Below are 14,125 nucleotides of genomic sequence, written 5' to 3' on the forward strand. Positions count from 1 at the left end.
CCACGATCCATCATACTTACTTACTTATTACTCTCTTCCCAAGTAAGGTATGTACATACGCTGCAACTGCTGATAGAAAGAGGAAAGAAGAGAGAAAACAAAGGCTCCTCGCTATATGTAGGTGGCACGTCCCTAACGTAATTTGTTCGCTCCCTTGTCCCTGTCGCCGCCCCCCCATCGTGCCCCCTGCTCCGTCCGTTCTCAAACCAAACAAACTCCACCCGCCCTCTCCTTCATCCCTGCTCGCCCGGGGATTGCACCGTGGCATCGATCCTCAGCTCATCTCGCCAACGCATGCCAAGCCTGTCTCTTTGACCGCGGGCTGTCTGGGCCAGAGGGGCTAATTATTTGCGCAGCACCATCGCAGCATCGCAGCATCGCAGCGCCCTGTCCGTGTGCTATAAGGCACGATTATTACTATAGCCCGTCCAACCAGAATGGCCCCGTCTGCCAGCACCACGGCCAATGTCCCGGCCCCGGGCGTGCCGTACTTCACCCCGAAGCAGGATCCACCCGTCGGCACCGCCCTCCATCCGGAAACTGCCCCGACCCTGTTCCAGCCGCTGACGATGCGGCACATGACGCTGCAGAACCGCTTCGTCGTCTCGCCCATGTGCCAGTACAGCGCCGAGGACGGCCACCACACTGACTGGCACTTCGCCCACCTGTCCCAGTTCGTCCTGCGCGGCAACGCCCTGACCATCGTCGAGGCCACCGCCGTCACCGCCAACGGCCGCATCACGCCCCAGGACTCGGGCCTCTGGAAGGACAGCCAGATCGAGCCCCTGAGGCGTACCGTCACCTTTGCCCACAGCCAGGGCCAGAAGATCGGCATTCAGCTCGCCCACGCCGGCCGCAAGGCCAGCACCGTCGCGCCCTGGGTCGCCACCCACACCGGCACCGCCAGCGCCATCGCGCCCGCCGAGGATGGGGGTTGGCCCGACAACGTCTGGGCGCCCTCGGCCATCCCCTTCTCCGAGAACTTCCCCACCCCAAGGAGATGACGCGGGATGACATCAAAGAGCTCGTCCAGGCCTTCCGGGATGCAGCCGCCCGCGCCGTCCAGGCGGGCTTCGACATGATCGAGATTCATGGGGCCCACGGATACCTGCTTACCTCCTTCCTGTCGCCCCTCAGCAACCGGCGGACCGACGAGTACGGCGGTAGCTTCGAGAACCGCACGCGCCTGCTGTTCCAGGTCATCCAGGCCGTGCGCGATGTGATCCCTCGGGCATGCCACTGTGGCTGCGCATCTCCTCGACCGAGTGGATGGAGTGGGCCGGCGAGCCCAGCTGGTGCGTCCAGGACAGCCTCCGGTTGGCCAAGATGCTCCCGGAAGCCGGCGTCGACCTCTTGGACGTGAGCTCGGGCGGCAACAACTCGCAGCAGAAGATCCAAATTTCGACGTACTACCAGGTCGACATCGCGGGCCAGGTCCGGGAGGAGGTGCAGAAGGCGGGCCTCAAGCTGCTCATCGGCGCCGTCGGGCTCATTACCAGCGCCGAGATGGCGAGGTCCATTGTGCAGGAGAAGCCGGCGGACAACGGGGACAAGCCGCCCGAGTGCGGCGCCATCGAGGTGGAGCAGGAGGCCGGGCTGAAGACGCAGGCCGACGTGGTGCTGATGGCGCGACAGCTTCTTCGGGAGCCCGAGTTCCCCCTCAAGTGTGCTTTCGAACTCGGCGTTGAGGTCAAGTGGCCCAATCAATATGCCCGCTCCAACTGGAGGGCGCACCGTCACTAGATGTGAACGCGATGGCAGAAGGGCATCGACGAGATGATAAATGGGATTGCAGCAACGAGTTTCGGGGGAAGGAAGAACTACATGAGATGCGGACTGGCACACAATATTTATGAGACATGATAATGATACGAAATGATCCATTCGCTTCACGTCGAGTTATCTCATAAATCATAAAAAAGAACTACCATAAAGCCCGGTATAACAGCATAGTCGATCAGAATGAGACTGATGATGTACGATTCTGGCTGGTTCTCTATAGAGGCGTGTGTGTGTGTGTGTGTGTCGCATTTGATGCCTCCCACCACGTCGGCGCCCTCGTACTACTTTCTCTTGGGCGGATATTTCTTGCTGCCGACCTCGACCTTAGGCTCACAGGTGCACCACTCGTCTTCTTTTATGTTGTCCATGACGCTAGGGATGTGGCTGCCACAACCATACCAGGTCGTCTTATCTACAAGTTTTACGCTGTTTAGCCAAATGTCCCATCAAATGTGTGCACCACCAAAATACCTCTTACTCGAGACATTTGAAGTGGGGGAGAGAGGCGGGATAGGGACATGGAACATACTGCAGCTGCCGCACGTAGCTTTCATACACATGTTTGCGGTGTGGTGTTGGTGGTGAGAGAGAGAGAGAATTGATGTGAGGGTATTGGTCAAATCAGAAGAGATGAAGCCTTCGGTTCTTGGATTGGTGAAATTGGTGAAATAATGTACTTGCAATGGACGTTTATAGGTAGGTAGTAGGTCCCCGGTTTGGACGCCGTCCACCACCTAAAATACAGCAGCGCCTGCCTACCGCCCAGTATAATTGCCTTATGCACGTGCTGTGTGCCGTACCTACGATTCTGCAAACTGCTGCGGGTAATATGATCGGCGAACTACTTTTCCGATGCTGCTTACTCCGTTCTCCGAAGTCGCCGGCTACCTAGTCTTATCGGTTTAGAGGCGTTGATTGGTGACTCGATACCCACACAGGTCTGTTCCCGTATATCAAGTAAATCTACATCATCACAATTGCATGCCCATCTATCGACGGACAACATCATTGTAATACTAATAGGGGTATATGTAATATTGTTATATATAGCATAAATATAGGTCGAAATTATACGAGTGAAATTCACAGGAAAACTCGGTCAATAGACATTTGAAAGGAAGCGAGGACAGAAACAAGTACATACAGTGAACCAACCCTTGCCTCATCCACCGATACGATATACTTCGGTGTAACGCTCGCCATAGCGTCCCGACAACACAACTACATATGTACATGTAGACACCCCCATAAGCTAGGCATATCTCATTCGATGTGCATCTCACGTTCTTTTGGCCGCCCTGCTGGCCATTTCGCTCTCGACTATCGACCGGATGAGCTGGGTCGCAATCTCGCCTCCGCTCTTGATGAGCTCCAGCGATTGCTCGCAGGGGACGTGGAGAAATAGAACCTTGCGTGGCCGGTTCTGTTTCGTCAGATGCGCCATGCTGGAGTAGTAGATAAAGTCGCACAGGTACCGTCCCGGGTCCTCGGATATCCTCAGCGCCAGCCCTTTCTACAAGCAATTCAGGAAACAAATCAGTTACCCACATCTCCCCAAAGACCGGAGGGAAGGATGATGCCGCCACCACCACCATGGTTCAAACCTACCGGACAGTGTTCCACCCATCGCTTGTGAATATCATCGACGTTCAGGTCGGACAGGAGCTCCTGCGGCAGGCCCTCCCAGACCCAGCCCTCGTCGCCGCCCCGCCTCCCGGCGCCGCCTGTCGTCCTCGAGGAACTGGCCGTCGACGTCCTTGATCAGGTAGCCGTCGCGGTGGGCCCGCCGCTCGACCTGGTACGTGTGCTGGAGCCCGGCCATGCCGATGTGCAGCGCCGCATCGATCGGGCAGTCCGGGTCGTCCCACAGGCTCGGCACGAGGCCCCGGACCACCTCGTAGTTGACACGGATCGGTGCCGGACGCACCAGGATACGGACCCGCGGCGGCATGGTGGCGGTGCAAGACTTGTGCGCCGGGTCCTTTGCCCGGTCGACGGGGAGGTACTCGGGCAGTGACCGGGCGATCTCCCAGGACGGGTTGAGCGGATATTGGTCTTTGAATGGCTTGAAATGACACTTGAGATGAGCTAAGGTGTTCCTGGATACCGTTGGTCCGAGTAAGAGCAAAATAGAAGACGAGTTATTTTTTTATATTTTTCTTTGAATTTGCCAGCAATAAATGGCTTCACAGGCAGGTAGGTTAAGAACACAAGAGTGCACGGCATGACATGACTTACACCGAAGCCCGTTACCAAGATGGTGAACTCATCGTCTTTGGGGACGCCAACCGAGCCCATTTTTGCGTATGCAAGCTTTACAGGTGGGAAAGGCGGGAGAAGAGGCAGGTGATCGGGGAGGAACAGTCAATCGTGCTAAACCCGTCCCTCGATCTGAATCGTTGAATCCGTCGTTTTCTCCGAGCAGAGGGCAGAAGCATTTGGTTGAAATAGAGAAGAGGAAGGAGAAGCACCGGTTAGTAGGTAGACTAGGCATGCGCAGAGCAAACACATGATGGGTAAAGGACGAGAGTTACAAGGCGACTCCGCTCCTCCGCATAATGACGGACCGACCCCCCTTGAGCCTGAAGGTTATGGTTTTGTTACGTTTGAGAAGGTACTTTAGGTAGGTATGTAGCCTGGACATTGACAAACGGGAAAGCATGGCTTCGTACATATACCTCCTGCTTCTTTCAGACTTTCCTTCATACTTGGGCAAGGTTGTCTGAACCGCCCGCCGGGTCTCATCCGAGCCGTGGGCCTCGGGTCTTTTTGGTGGGTTATTTGGAGCAGGTTGGCGCAGGTTTGGGGTCACGGTCACCTCTGCAATACTTACTGTAGGTCCATCCATCCCACTTGGCCCATTGACGTATCACCGGCCGTCCGGCTATATGTAAGTACATCTTACGCTGCAATGCATGCATGCCATGCTACAATCAATAATGGGGATTGGCCGTTTTCATTTAGTAAACCGACGAAACACGTCCATCTCATTGGTCAATCCTCGACGAGGAGCGCAATTCGGCCGTATCGATGGTCGAGGTCTACTTGCTTGATTCGTATGGTGAAGCTGCTCGAAGTAAATCGCATCATGGTATCCAGTCTAATCTGTACTCCAAGCTCAAATGCAGGTCGATACCAAAACGGTGGTATCCTGGGCCATCGCCTCCCTATGTTACATGAACCACCAAGCTGTGCAATAGATAGCACATCCCCGGTGTCCTCTTCGCTCGTCCCCCCGGTCTGTGTCTGTGGCACATTTTATTAATTAAGCCCTCTCATTCCTCGGCATCCCCCTCTTGCTTCTCCATGATGGTCAAGTTCCCCGTGTTATCCCAGGCGACTCTGCCCTCGTTGACCGCAGACCGCAGCTGTTCCGACAACACCTCTTTGTCGCCCGTGGCCGGGTCCCACGCCCAGCCCTCCAGCATCCACATCCACCGCAGATACGCCCGCAGCTCCTTGTCTTGCGGCAGGACACGCATCCACTCGGGCTGGAACTCTCCCTCGCGGCCCTTGCCCTTCCAGTCTTGCGCCCGCCCGAGCAGGACATCGCGGCAGAAGATGCGCCAGCTGTCGATCGCATAGGGGCCCTGCGTCATGTGCCCGATCTCCCACGCCGACGTACGCGAGTCATCGTGCTCCTCGGCGGAAACCTCCTCTCCGGCCCGGATCTCGCTTCCGTCGCCCGCCCGAGGGTAGTTCTTGACGCCGTAGCGGACACCCTTGGCCGGAGCCTTCTCGAGCCATATGCGGGCAAACTTCTGGATCTGCGCCGTGCGGACCACGGAGAGCCCAAGATGCTTAATCATGGCAGATATCTCGCTTGCCCGCGCCTCGGCAAGAGCTCCCGGGCCGGGAAACTTGTCCATCAGCCTGCGGAACACGGGGATCGCCGCCTTGCCAGACGTTTTGACCAGGAAGGTGACGGCGATGAGCAAGCGGAAGGGGTCTCCGGCAAGCTCTTCTTGCACAAGGCCGAATCGCGGCGCGGATAGTGTGGGGAACGGCAACGCCGAGACCGTTCCCTTCGGCGGACGAAGACTCTTGGCCTTCGTGGGACTGCTGGCCTTGGGGATAGATTCAAAGAACTTGGAAGAATTTGTTCTCTTGGGTGTACAAGTGGATGACCGAAGTACACGTCGGGCTAGCTCCTCGACATCCGAAGGTCGTTTGCGCCCAGCCAATGTAGGTTGTAAAGACGCAGACTCTGTACTCTCGCCACCATTGACGTCGTAAGTTTCTGCGAGTGGTGATTGACTGTCCACTGCAGCATCGAATTCCCTGCTCTGTATCTCGTAGTCGCTCATAGGCTCATCGCGAATTGTATCGGGCTGGTCCTCTAAACCGTCATGATCCTCCACTGTCCGGTTTGCAGAATGGGGCTTGCCGCAGTTCTCATTCTGGGCATCATCCCCTTCGTCTTGGGCGGCGCCCTTATGTTTGTCATTCCTGTTGCCGAGATACCAACTTGCGGCGTCTTGTAGGACTGTGGCATTGTCCTGAGCTGCACATGAGGCATCATTTGGCTCGAGCTGCTCAGCAAAAGCAGACCCTCGAGCCTGCCTTCTCGCTTGCTTACGAGCTCTCTTGGAGACCTTCTTCGCAACGCTCTCGGGAATATCGTGTTCGGCAAAGTACGGAGAGTCCTGGCTTCGCTTCCGCTTGCTGTTCTTGCTGTCGCTGGGAATTGTAGACGCCTTGTGTTGTATCGGCTTGGAACCTGCTTGACCGAGCGAGACGGTTTCCTGGGGAGGGATTTCCAAGAAGCCTTGCAACATACGTGAGGATGTCTTGGCCGTCGGGACTTTTTGGGTCTGCATCCTTTCTGAGCAGCGAGCTTGCACAGGCCAGCAGCATGTCCAGCTCCTCGGCCCCGCGTAACAGACTCAAGCCTCGGAATTCAGCGAGCCCGTCAAGGTCCATTTGGCCATGGGCAACAGCCAGGCCAAAAGCCTCTCTCTCTACATCATTTTTGGTGTTCCACCCGAACATGAAGTCATCCGCAAGCTGGCTGTCTGGATCCTTGGCAACTTCTGACGAGTCCGTTTGCTGCTGCCGATCCACGGCATTAGCAACCTGTACCTGTTGTTTGCTGGTGTTCTCGGCCTCCAACCGCTGCCTCTTCGATTTTCGCCGGCGGGATCCCATCGTTCCGTGAATGCGATATGACGCGCTTGATAGCCAACGCGCGTTGTCGATGATGTCTATTCGTGTTGTGATGGAGGAACGATCAGGCGGCCTATTTTTGTCGATGCCAAACTAGTGGGGGTGATTCAGTCAGGATTCGAAGTCTACCAACCAGAATATCACCGATCTGGACATAATCAAGTGTTCGGTCGAATTCTAGGACTCCCAAAGACGACACACAATCGATCTAGTTAACAATTGCCCGAGAGCGTGAACTTGATTATCTGTACCATCAATTGAGATGGTGGCCTTTCGCCGCCACTCCTAGTCTGGAGGTGCATCATTTGTCGTAAGAGAAAGAAAAGTTAAGGCAGGCAACACTTCCTCCTAATTATTCTCACTGGGTGCGAGGGGAACAGGGCCTCTCAATGAGCGAAGTTCGCACATGATTACAAAATAGCCCCAAGACGTTAAGGTTACTCATTTTTGTGCTTGTAGTCTCCTCTAAAGTTTTATATGCGTATGTAAAACCTGCTATCAGATGCATCTTGCAGGCGCAAACCACTCCTATCCAGATGGATGGATACGTAATGCAAAGTATGTATATTTATATAGGTATCGCCAGAGAAACAGTTTACTCTGCCGTCAGATGTAGCCCATGGTCCTCTGCTCAGCTCTCCCACTGTAGAGTGAATCCGAGAAGGGGAAAATAGCAGTTTTCAAGCCAGCAAGCAACGAGACGTCTTCAAATCAGAAATGAGGAACTTGATTTACACTCTAATATCACCGTCTTTGGAGCCCCAACAACGCTGTTTTGCAACCTCGATTCTCTTCCCGAGACAAAAACAAAGGAGCTACGGAGGAGCGTACTATTACATACAACAGGTTTTAGGTTTCTAGAGGCGGGTGGTCTTGCTGGCCTTGGGGGGATCGTACACCGTCTTCCTTGACTTGATCGGCGCCCACTTGTATCGCTTGACCCAGATGCTGAGAGCAGTCAAGACTGCAGTGACGGCCAAAACCTTCATACCCATCTTCTTGCGGTCGTCCATCTCGGGCTCGGCAGCCCAGTTCAGGAACTCGGTAACGTCCTTGGCCATCTGCGAGGTCGAAGCCGGGGTTTCGTCCTCGTACTCGACCAGACCGTCGTACAGAACACGAGCCATGGCAATACCAGTTCCGGGGAAGTAGGGGTTGAAGTTCAAACCGGCCTGGACCTGGGCACCAGCCGGGGGCTCCTCAGGGTAGCCAGTCAACAAGCTGAAGATGTAGTTGCAGCCACCGTGTCGGCCCTTGACGATCAAGCTCAGATCCGGGGGCAGAGCACCGTTGTTGGCAGCTCGGGCAGCCTCGTCGTTCTTGTAAGGGGCAGGGATGTAATCCGAAAGCTTTCCAGGTCGCTTCTCAATCTCACCCTCATCGTTGGGCTCGGTGTCGTACTCGTTCTGCTCGGCCAGCTCCTTGGCCTCATCGACAGTCAAGACGGTACCGACGAGTGATCGGTAGGGAACACGGCTGAGGGAGTGGCAGGCGGCGCAGACTTCCTGGTAGACCTGGAAACCACGGCGAAGGCTGTGATAAGGCGTTAGTGGAGACCGGCAAAGAACAGCGGGTTGATTGGAACTCTCACGCTTGGTGGTCAAAGGTCTTGAACCATTGCTCGTGAACCCAGGGGTACGATGTGGGATGCAGACTGTACAGAGATGTGTTAGCAAACGCCATCCAACCAATTGGCGTAATTTAACTTGAGGACGCCGCTGGCACCGCACCGAGTTGACTCGGCTTGGTTCAGCGATTTGCGTTTATCGACGGCACATACCCTTCCTCGGCAGGGGTCATTGCCTGAGCAGTAGGTCCGTAGAGATGGTAGTACCAAGCGACGGATCCAATGGCAACCGCAGTCGAGGCGGCGGCGGCCATGTTCAACCGCGCAGGGGACTCGGCACCGGAGCTTGACGTCGAGGCATTTCGCTAGAACGATAGTCAGCTACGACCACTTCCAATTGAAGCTATCTCCAGATGGCCATCGAGGGTGGTAAGAGACCCATGGGAGCCACCATTGAGGCCGGGACGGGCCCAAGGGAAGTGATGGAGCTGAATTGGGATCCGAATTGGTCGTACCTTGGCGAAGCTGGTCGCGCCATTTCTGGCGGAGTTGAGAATGCGCGTCGAGCGCAGGCAGGATCTTGCCAACATGGTGGGCGAGCTGCTCTTCAGGCGGATGAAGGGCGGCAAGCTGGTTGACAATGTCAATGGGTCGTCAGACTCGGTGTCTGGAGGGTCGGGATATTTCGTCGTTTAGGGTGGTGAGAGAATTTGGAAAGCTCGAGAGAAGAAGCCGAACAGCAATCAGGAAAGCCTGCTTTCTGATTCGCCAGTGCACCAAGGTAAAAGCGGGTCGTCCGCACTGCGCCTGATCCGAGCGCTCACGTGATATTCCGATCCTCTGGGTTGGGACCCGGTCAACCGAAAATCGGATAACTAATCAAGTCCTTTTTATTGTCCAGCTACAGGTGGGAAGCTGCGATAGAGAGATGTCGCTTCAGGCTATGTACTTCAGGCTACTACATTCTGCACCGAGCATTGGTCTTGTAAATGCGTCTAGGCAGGCTTCCATGTTATTTTTTTCTCCTTTCTCGCATCAGTGTGGCCCACGCGTATCTTTCCTGACTTGGATTGACGCGCACGCCAGGCAGGTAAGCTATAAGCATCCTGCTACGAGTGTACCCAAGTATAAAAGGGTGACATCTGGCCGCAAGTTGGTGTAAATATATATTCGCGGTGGTCAGTACACTTCAATGCTATGTCATGGAAGCCCAAGTTTGAAATCCTCTTGACTCTGCCCTCACGAGTCGTCATTTCAGTAACCACGATCATCAGCCTTTGATGATATATAAAAACCTCAATATGCCATGCGGTCCGCCTCGGGAATAGCTTTCACGACCGCCGAACTGCTGGAGGCCATCTTGCTCGGAGTGGACATGCGTACCATCCTGGTTTCGGCTCAGCGAGTCTGCCGGTACTGGCGAGAGACGATCTCGCAGTCAGGCCCGCTCCAGGAGCACCTCTACCTCAAGCCAAGACGAATAACATGCTGGGATGATCAGGAAAACAACCCGCTGGCATGCTTCGCCCTTCCAGTGCGTTTGTTGGGACGAAATCCTGCCTCTTCCAGTTCGGGTTGGCAGAATACGTTATCAGAGTACATGCGCGTTGTGTGCGAGGAACAGTCGGTATGGGTATCTTGCGAGAAGGCCATTAGACGAGAAGCAAGCTGGCGTAAGGTGAGAATCAAACATTGAAGCAGGGCCTAGTGGCCTTTGCAGCTCTGGATGCCTGTGAGTTCGCATCTTGTGTAGGTGTAGCTGAAAACGAATGAGTGCAGATGTTGGTCTGTCAACCGGTCATCGAATCGAAAACCACGCGATCTAATACCAACAACCAGATAACCACCACTCGGAGTCAATTTGCGGGTCCAACATTTCTCTCTCTCGAGGAGGAGCTTAGTTTAGAGCATATCATATACACTGCGTGGCGTGGCATGCCCAAATGTGACATACTACATGGGGTGAGACTCCTGTTGAGCGGACCCGGGCCCGACCTCTATGCCTGGGGGACAGTCAGGGTTTCCAGGGGCAACTTCAACCGTGTAAAGTAATTTGTTTCCATAAAGATAATTGCCACATGAGTTAATTCGGTTACTTTCATTGCTCTTTCTCTTTTTCTTCAGGTTTACCTACGCTCCAAGCATTTTTGAGTGTATTTATTTACAGAGACTTCACGTAGATCATTGGCCATTCGAGCTTGAGATCTTTCTTCTCTCCTTAACGGCATTGGCAAGATTCTCGAGCACCGACTCGGTTTCTTGCCAGCCAATGCAAGCGTCCGTAATACTGATTCCATGCTTCAAACCTTGGGGACCCTCCTCTGGCACCTTCTGGCTGCCTGGTTGGGAAACGTCCGTCAGCATGGACAAATAGCTGGAAACGGGGCAGGAAAACTCACCTTCGTTGATGTTGCTTTCAATCATGACGCCCATGATGGCGGTCTCTCCTTTCGAGATCTGCTCAGCCAGCTCCGCAGCTACCTTGGGCTGGTTCTTGTGGTTCTTCTGGGAATTGCCGTGGCTGCAGTCCACCATCAACCTCTGGCGTGTACCAGATTTGGCCAAAGCTGCCTTGGCCTCTGCGATGCTCTTGGCATCGTAGTTGGTACCCTTGCTTCCACCGCGCAGGATGACGAAACAGTCATCATTGCCCACAGTACCAACAATGGCAACGACACCAGGCTTAGTGACGGACAAGAAGTGATGGGGATGCTTGACGGCACCAATGGCGTCAATGGCGACGCCCAGTGTACCGTCGGTACCGTTCTTGAAGCCCACTGGGAAGGACAAACCGCTGGCCAATTCTCGGTGCAATTGGCTCTCGGTTGTCCGGGCACCAACGGCACCCGCCGCAAGACAGTCGGCCAAGAACTGAGGCGAGATGGTGTCGAGCATTTCGCTGGCGATCGGCATGCCCTTGTCAGTCAAGTCAACGAAGAGCTGTCGCGATATGCGCAGGCCCTTGTTCATCTTGAAGCTATTGTCGATATCCGGGTCATTGATCAAGCCCTTCCAGCCTACAGTGGTGCGAGGCTTCTCCAGATAGGATCGCATGACAATGACCAACTCGTCCTTGTACTTCTCCTTCTCCTTCAGCAGCATATCGCAGTACTCGAGGGCGGCCTTCGGGTCGTGGATCGAGCAGGGCCCGATGATGACCAGCAGGCGCTGCTTCTCATCGGTGCCATTGACCACTGCGGCCACCTGTTCACGGCCCTCGAGTACTGTCTTCTTTCCGTTGGGCGTCTGGGGGATTTCATGTTGCAGCAGGTCTGGTGGCGTCAAGGGGTTGTAGCCGCGAACTAGAATGGGGAGAGAGAGAGTCAATTGAAGCCGCAGAGCAATTGTCCATGCGGTCTCTTACTTCGCCAATCCTCACTGTCGGCCTTGTTGCCCACATTCTTGTTCTCGATGAAGAAGCTCTACGAAGGTGAGTCAGCCAGAAGAGCCAGTTCGTGTAAGTGGCCGCAGTGATGTAATGGAGGGGCAACCTACCGACATGATGGGCTAGGATGGAGGGCTTGAAAAGGGCAATTGAAGGCCAGTTGTCGTGATTTCCAAGCTTGAATCAGAGAAATAGAAGACCAATACCAGAAACAAGGGGAGAATATGACACAAATTGCTTGACGGAGGTCTGACAGAAAGAAAGACAGCGAAAGAAAAAAAAAGGCAGGCGGCCGTTGGTTGAGCGCGGATCGGAGCTGTATCGCATGCAGCTCAAAGCTATGAATTGAGGTGACGGAACCAAAAGGCGGGGCAGAAGGGAACAGCCAGTCGCTTTGCAGCCATTAATTATCGCCGTGAAATTTGTACTTGGGTGTAGAGCACCATCCGATGACACCTCGTCCTGTATACATAGAGTGTGACGTTGGTACCCGATGCGACTTGCTTCAATACTTGCCTACACTTGTATTTATTGATGGGGACATACCTCTGATGTATGCAGTCAGGTTCCTTGGGATACACAATAAAGTTATACTTGGTCACCACCCTTCCATGCCCTGTTTGTCAAGTCATACGATTCCTACTGTACATGCACGCCGTATCCCGGAATGCGCCTTTCATACTTCAATGTTCGTGATGAGCTCGAGCAGAGAAAAACACCCTCTCTTTCTCTCTTCTCCACTCTCTCAGCATCCAGCCATCCATGGTAAGGTTAAGGAGTCACACCAACCTGGCCGGCCCTCTTATCAGTTACGCATAGTCATTACCTATTCTAATTCATCTTCCATGTTCGTTTTTCCCACGTGCCTCGATTCTGTCATTTCGAACCTCCTCTTGATACCAAACTCTTAGGTAGTGTCGCTCTGCTCTCCCTGCCCTCTGCCTCGCACGGCTTGCGGCCCGGCTTATTATCAGTGTTTGATCACCTGCATCTGCAAGCATTAAGTACTCGGAAAGTCCCTTACGTGATAATGCATCCAATCATCACATCCCTCGAGTCCACGCTGAGCAGGTGTTTCATTCGCCCTTTGTGCGGACGCCTGCAGGATTCTTGACCGCTTCCTTCTGGAACCGTTCCACGCCATTAAGCTTGCCGTACAGCCACTTCAAAGCCATGGTGCTGCCGGACATCAAGAGGGACGAGAAGGTAAACAGCAACCCTCTTTGCCACACGCTCAAGATGGCGAAGATGGGATACGGGTACCTGCTCGCGAGTATTAGTGCAATGGGTTCTCCAAAGGTTGACATATCGACTCCTTACCAGCCATTCTGGGTGAAACAGTATTCCACCCAAAACCAATACGCGAAGCCCAACGTTGCGCTGAGAGTGACTGCGGAGTAGGCGTTGACCGTCCATGGCGGGCTCAGTAGAAGAAGGTCCAGCGCGAGCATCAGGCCCGGCGCGGCATGGAAGCCGAAATCCGGGATGAAATCAAGCTGAAAGTCGGGAGGAAAGACGAGGGACTTGTCAATCGCGCAGAGCCCCCAGTACAAGACAGTAATGAGAATTTCCAGGGGCGCCGAGAAGACCGACAACGCATTCTTGGCGGCAAAGAGACTAGGCGACAGTGTGATGTCCGCCAAGAGCCCGACCACGAAGGTGATTTGCGCCAGAGCCAGGCCTATGATGGTGAGGAATTGGTAGTGACCACCATAAGCGCTTGACATAGGCGTATCCCAATTATTCAGGTAACGGAACGAAGCCGTGAACGAGGCGATGCCTGCAGCGTGCAAGAGCAGCGAGAACTGCCTCGAGGGGGGCTTCCAGCCGCTGTAGCTGATGTCGGGCCATGGTGCCAGATTGTAATCCAGTGGAAGAGTGCGGGTATATATGGTTTCGTCTACACAAATGAAGTGATGGACAGATTGTCAGGGAGGAAGGATTGTGTACGCTGCTCCGGAGGGTTGAGCGATTCTCAAAACGTGCCTGATGAAATCAATCATGCGTGGACGATATTACTACAGAATGATTGAGACGTCATTGACGATATCAGATGGGTCCCTCGGCTTTTGCCAACATGCCGTGAACGCGTCCAGCAAGAGAGCCTGGCAAGAGCTACCAACCTGCTACTACCGTACTTGGCCACCAACCTGGCTGCGACCCTGCTTGAACGAGTACGAGCTTTCATGTTGGCTGACATAATCTGATCCTAGAAGTCCGGAAAA

The 14,125-nt window shown here is 54.3% G+C and overlaps 6 protein-coding genes across 6 annotated transcripts; 1 reads left to right on the forward strand and 5 right to left on the reverse strand.

The window, feature by feature from the left end:
• Positions 1–437: 437 nt before the first annotated feature.
• Positions 438–1,743, forward strand: PG997_004066 (NADH:flavin oxidoreductase/NADH oxidase; the record flags this gene model as incomplete). The annotated part of the gene is made up of 3 exons (XM_066808381.1): positions 438–933; positions 981–1,219; positions 1,267–1,743. 3 exons carry the CDS (start codon positions 438–440, stop codon positions 1,741–1,743), a joined length of 1,212 nt encoding a protein of 403 aa, XP_066671999.1.
• A 1,318-nt stretch (positions 1,744–3,061) lies between these two features.
• On the reverse strand, positions 3,062–4,080 carry PG997_004067 (uncharacterized protein; the record flags this gene model as incomplete). Its single annotated transcript, XM_066808382.1, has 4 exons — positions 3,062–3,295; positions 3,391–3,523; positions 3,585–3,859; positions 4,021–4,080. The coding sequence occupies 4 exons, from the start codon at positions 4,078–4,080 to the stop codon at positions 3,062–3,064; spliced, it is 702 nt and encodes a 233-aa protein (XP_066672000.1).
• A 977-nt stretch (positions 4,081–5,057) lies between these two features.
• On the reverse strand, positions 5,058–6,602 carry PG997_004068 (uncharacterized protein; the record flags this gene model as incomplete). The annotated part of the gene is made up of 1 exon (XM_066808383.1): positions 5,058–6,602. One exon carries the CDS (start codon positions 6,600–6,602, stop codon positions 5,058–5,060), a length of 1,545 nt encoding a protein of 514 aa, XP_066672001.1.
• A 1,203-nt stretch (positions 6,603–7,805) lies between these two features.
• On the reverse strand, positions 7,806–9,105 carry PG997_004069 (cytochrome c1- heme protein precursor; the record flags this gene model as incomplete). The annotated part of the gene is made up of 4 exons (XM_066808384.1): positions 7,806–8,481; positions 8,540–8,602; positions 8,729–8,880; positions 9,031–9,105. The coding sequence occupies 4 exons, from the start codon at positions 9,103–9,105 to the stop codon at positions 7,806–7,808; spliced, it is 966 nt and encodes a 321-aa protein (XP_066672002.1).
• A 1,591-nt stretch (positions 9,106–10,696) lies between these two features.
• On the reverse strand, positions 10,697–12,016 carry PG997_004070 (phospho-2-dehydro-3-deoxyheptonate aldolase; the record flags this gene model as incomplete). The annotated part of the gene is made up of 3 exons (XM_066808385.1): positions 10,697–11,817; positions 11,880–11,937; positions 12,011–12,016. The coding sequence occupies 3 exons, from the start codon at positions 12,014–12,016 to the stop codon at positions 10,697–10,699; spliced, it is 1,185 nt and encodes a 394-aa protein (XP_066672003.1).
• Positions 12,017–12,976: 960 nt separating this feature from the next.
• PG997_004071 (uncharacterized protein) lies at positions 12,977–14,088 on the reverse strand (the record flags this gene model as incomplete). Its single annotated transcript, XM_066808386.1, has 3 exons — positions 12,977–13,163; positions 13,221–13,800; positions 14,034–14,088. 3 exons carry the CDS (start codon positions 14,086–14,088, stop codon positions 12,977–12,979), a joined length of 822 nt encoding a protein of 273 aa, XP_066672004.1.
• Positions 14,089–14,125: the final 37 nt, after the last annotated feature.

The sequence above is a fragment of the Apiospora hydei genome, assembly GCF_038363865.1.
Source record: "Apiospora hydei strain CBS 114990 chromosome Unknown utg000004l_segment0_segment0, whole genome shotgun sequence".
Lineage (NCBI taxonomy): Eukaryota > Fungi > Ascomycota > Sordariomycetes > Amphisphaeriales > Apiosporaceae > Apiospora > Apiospora hydei.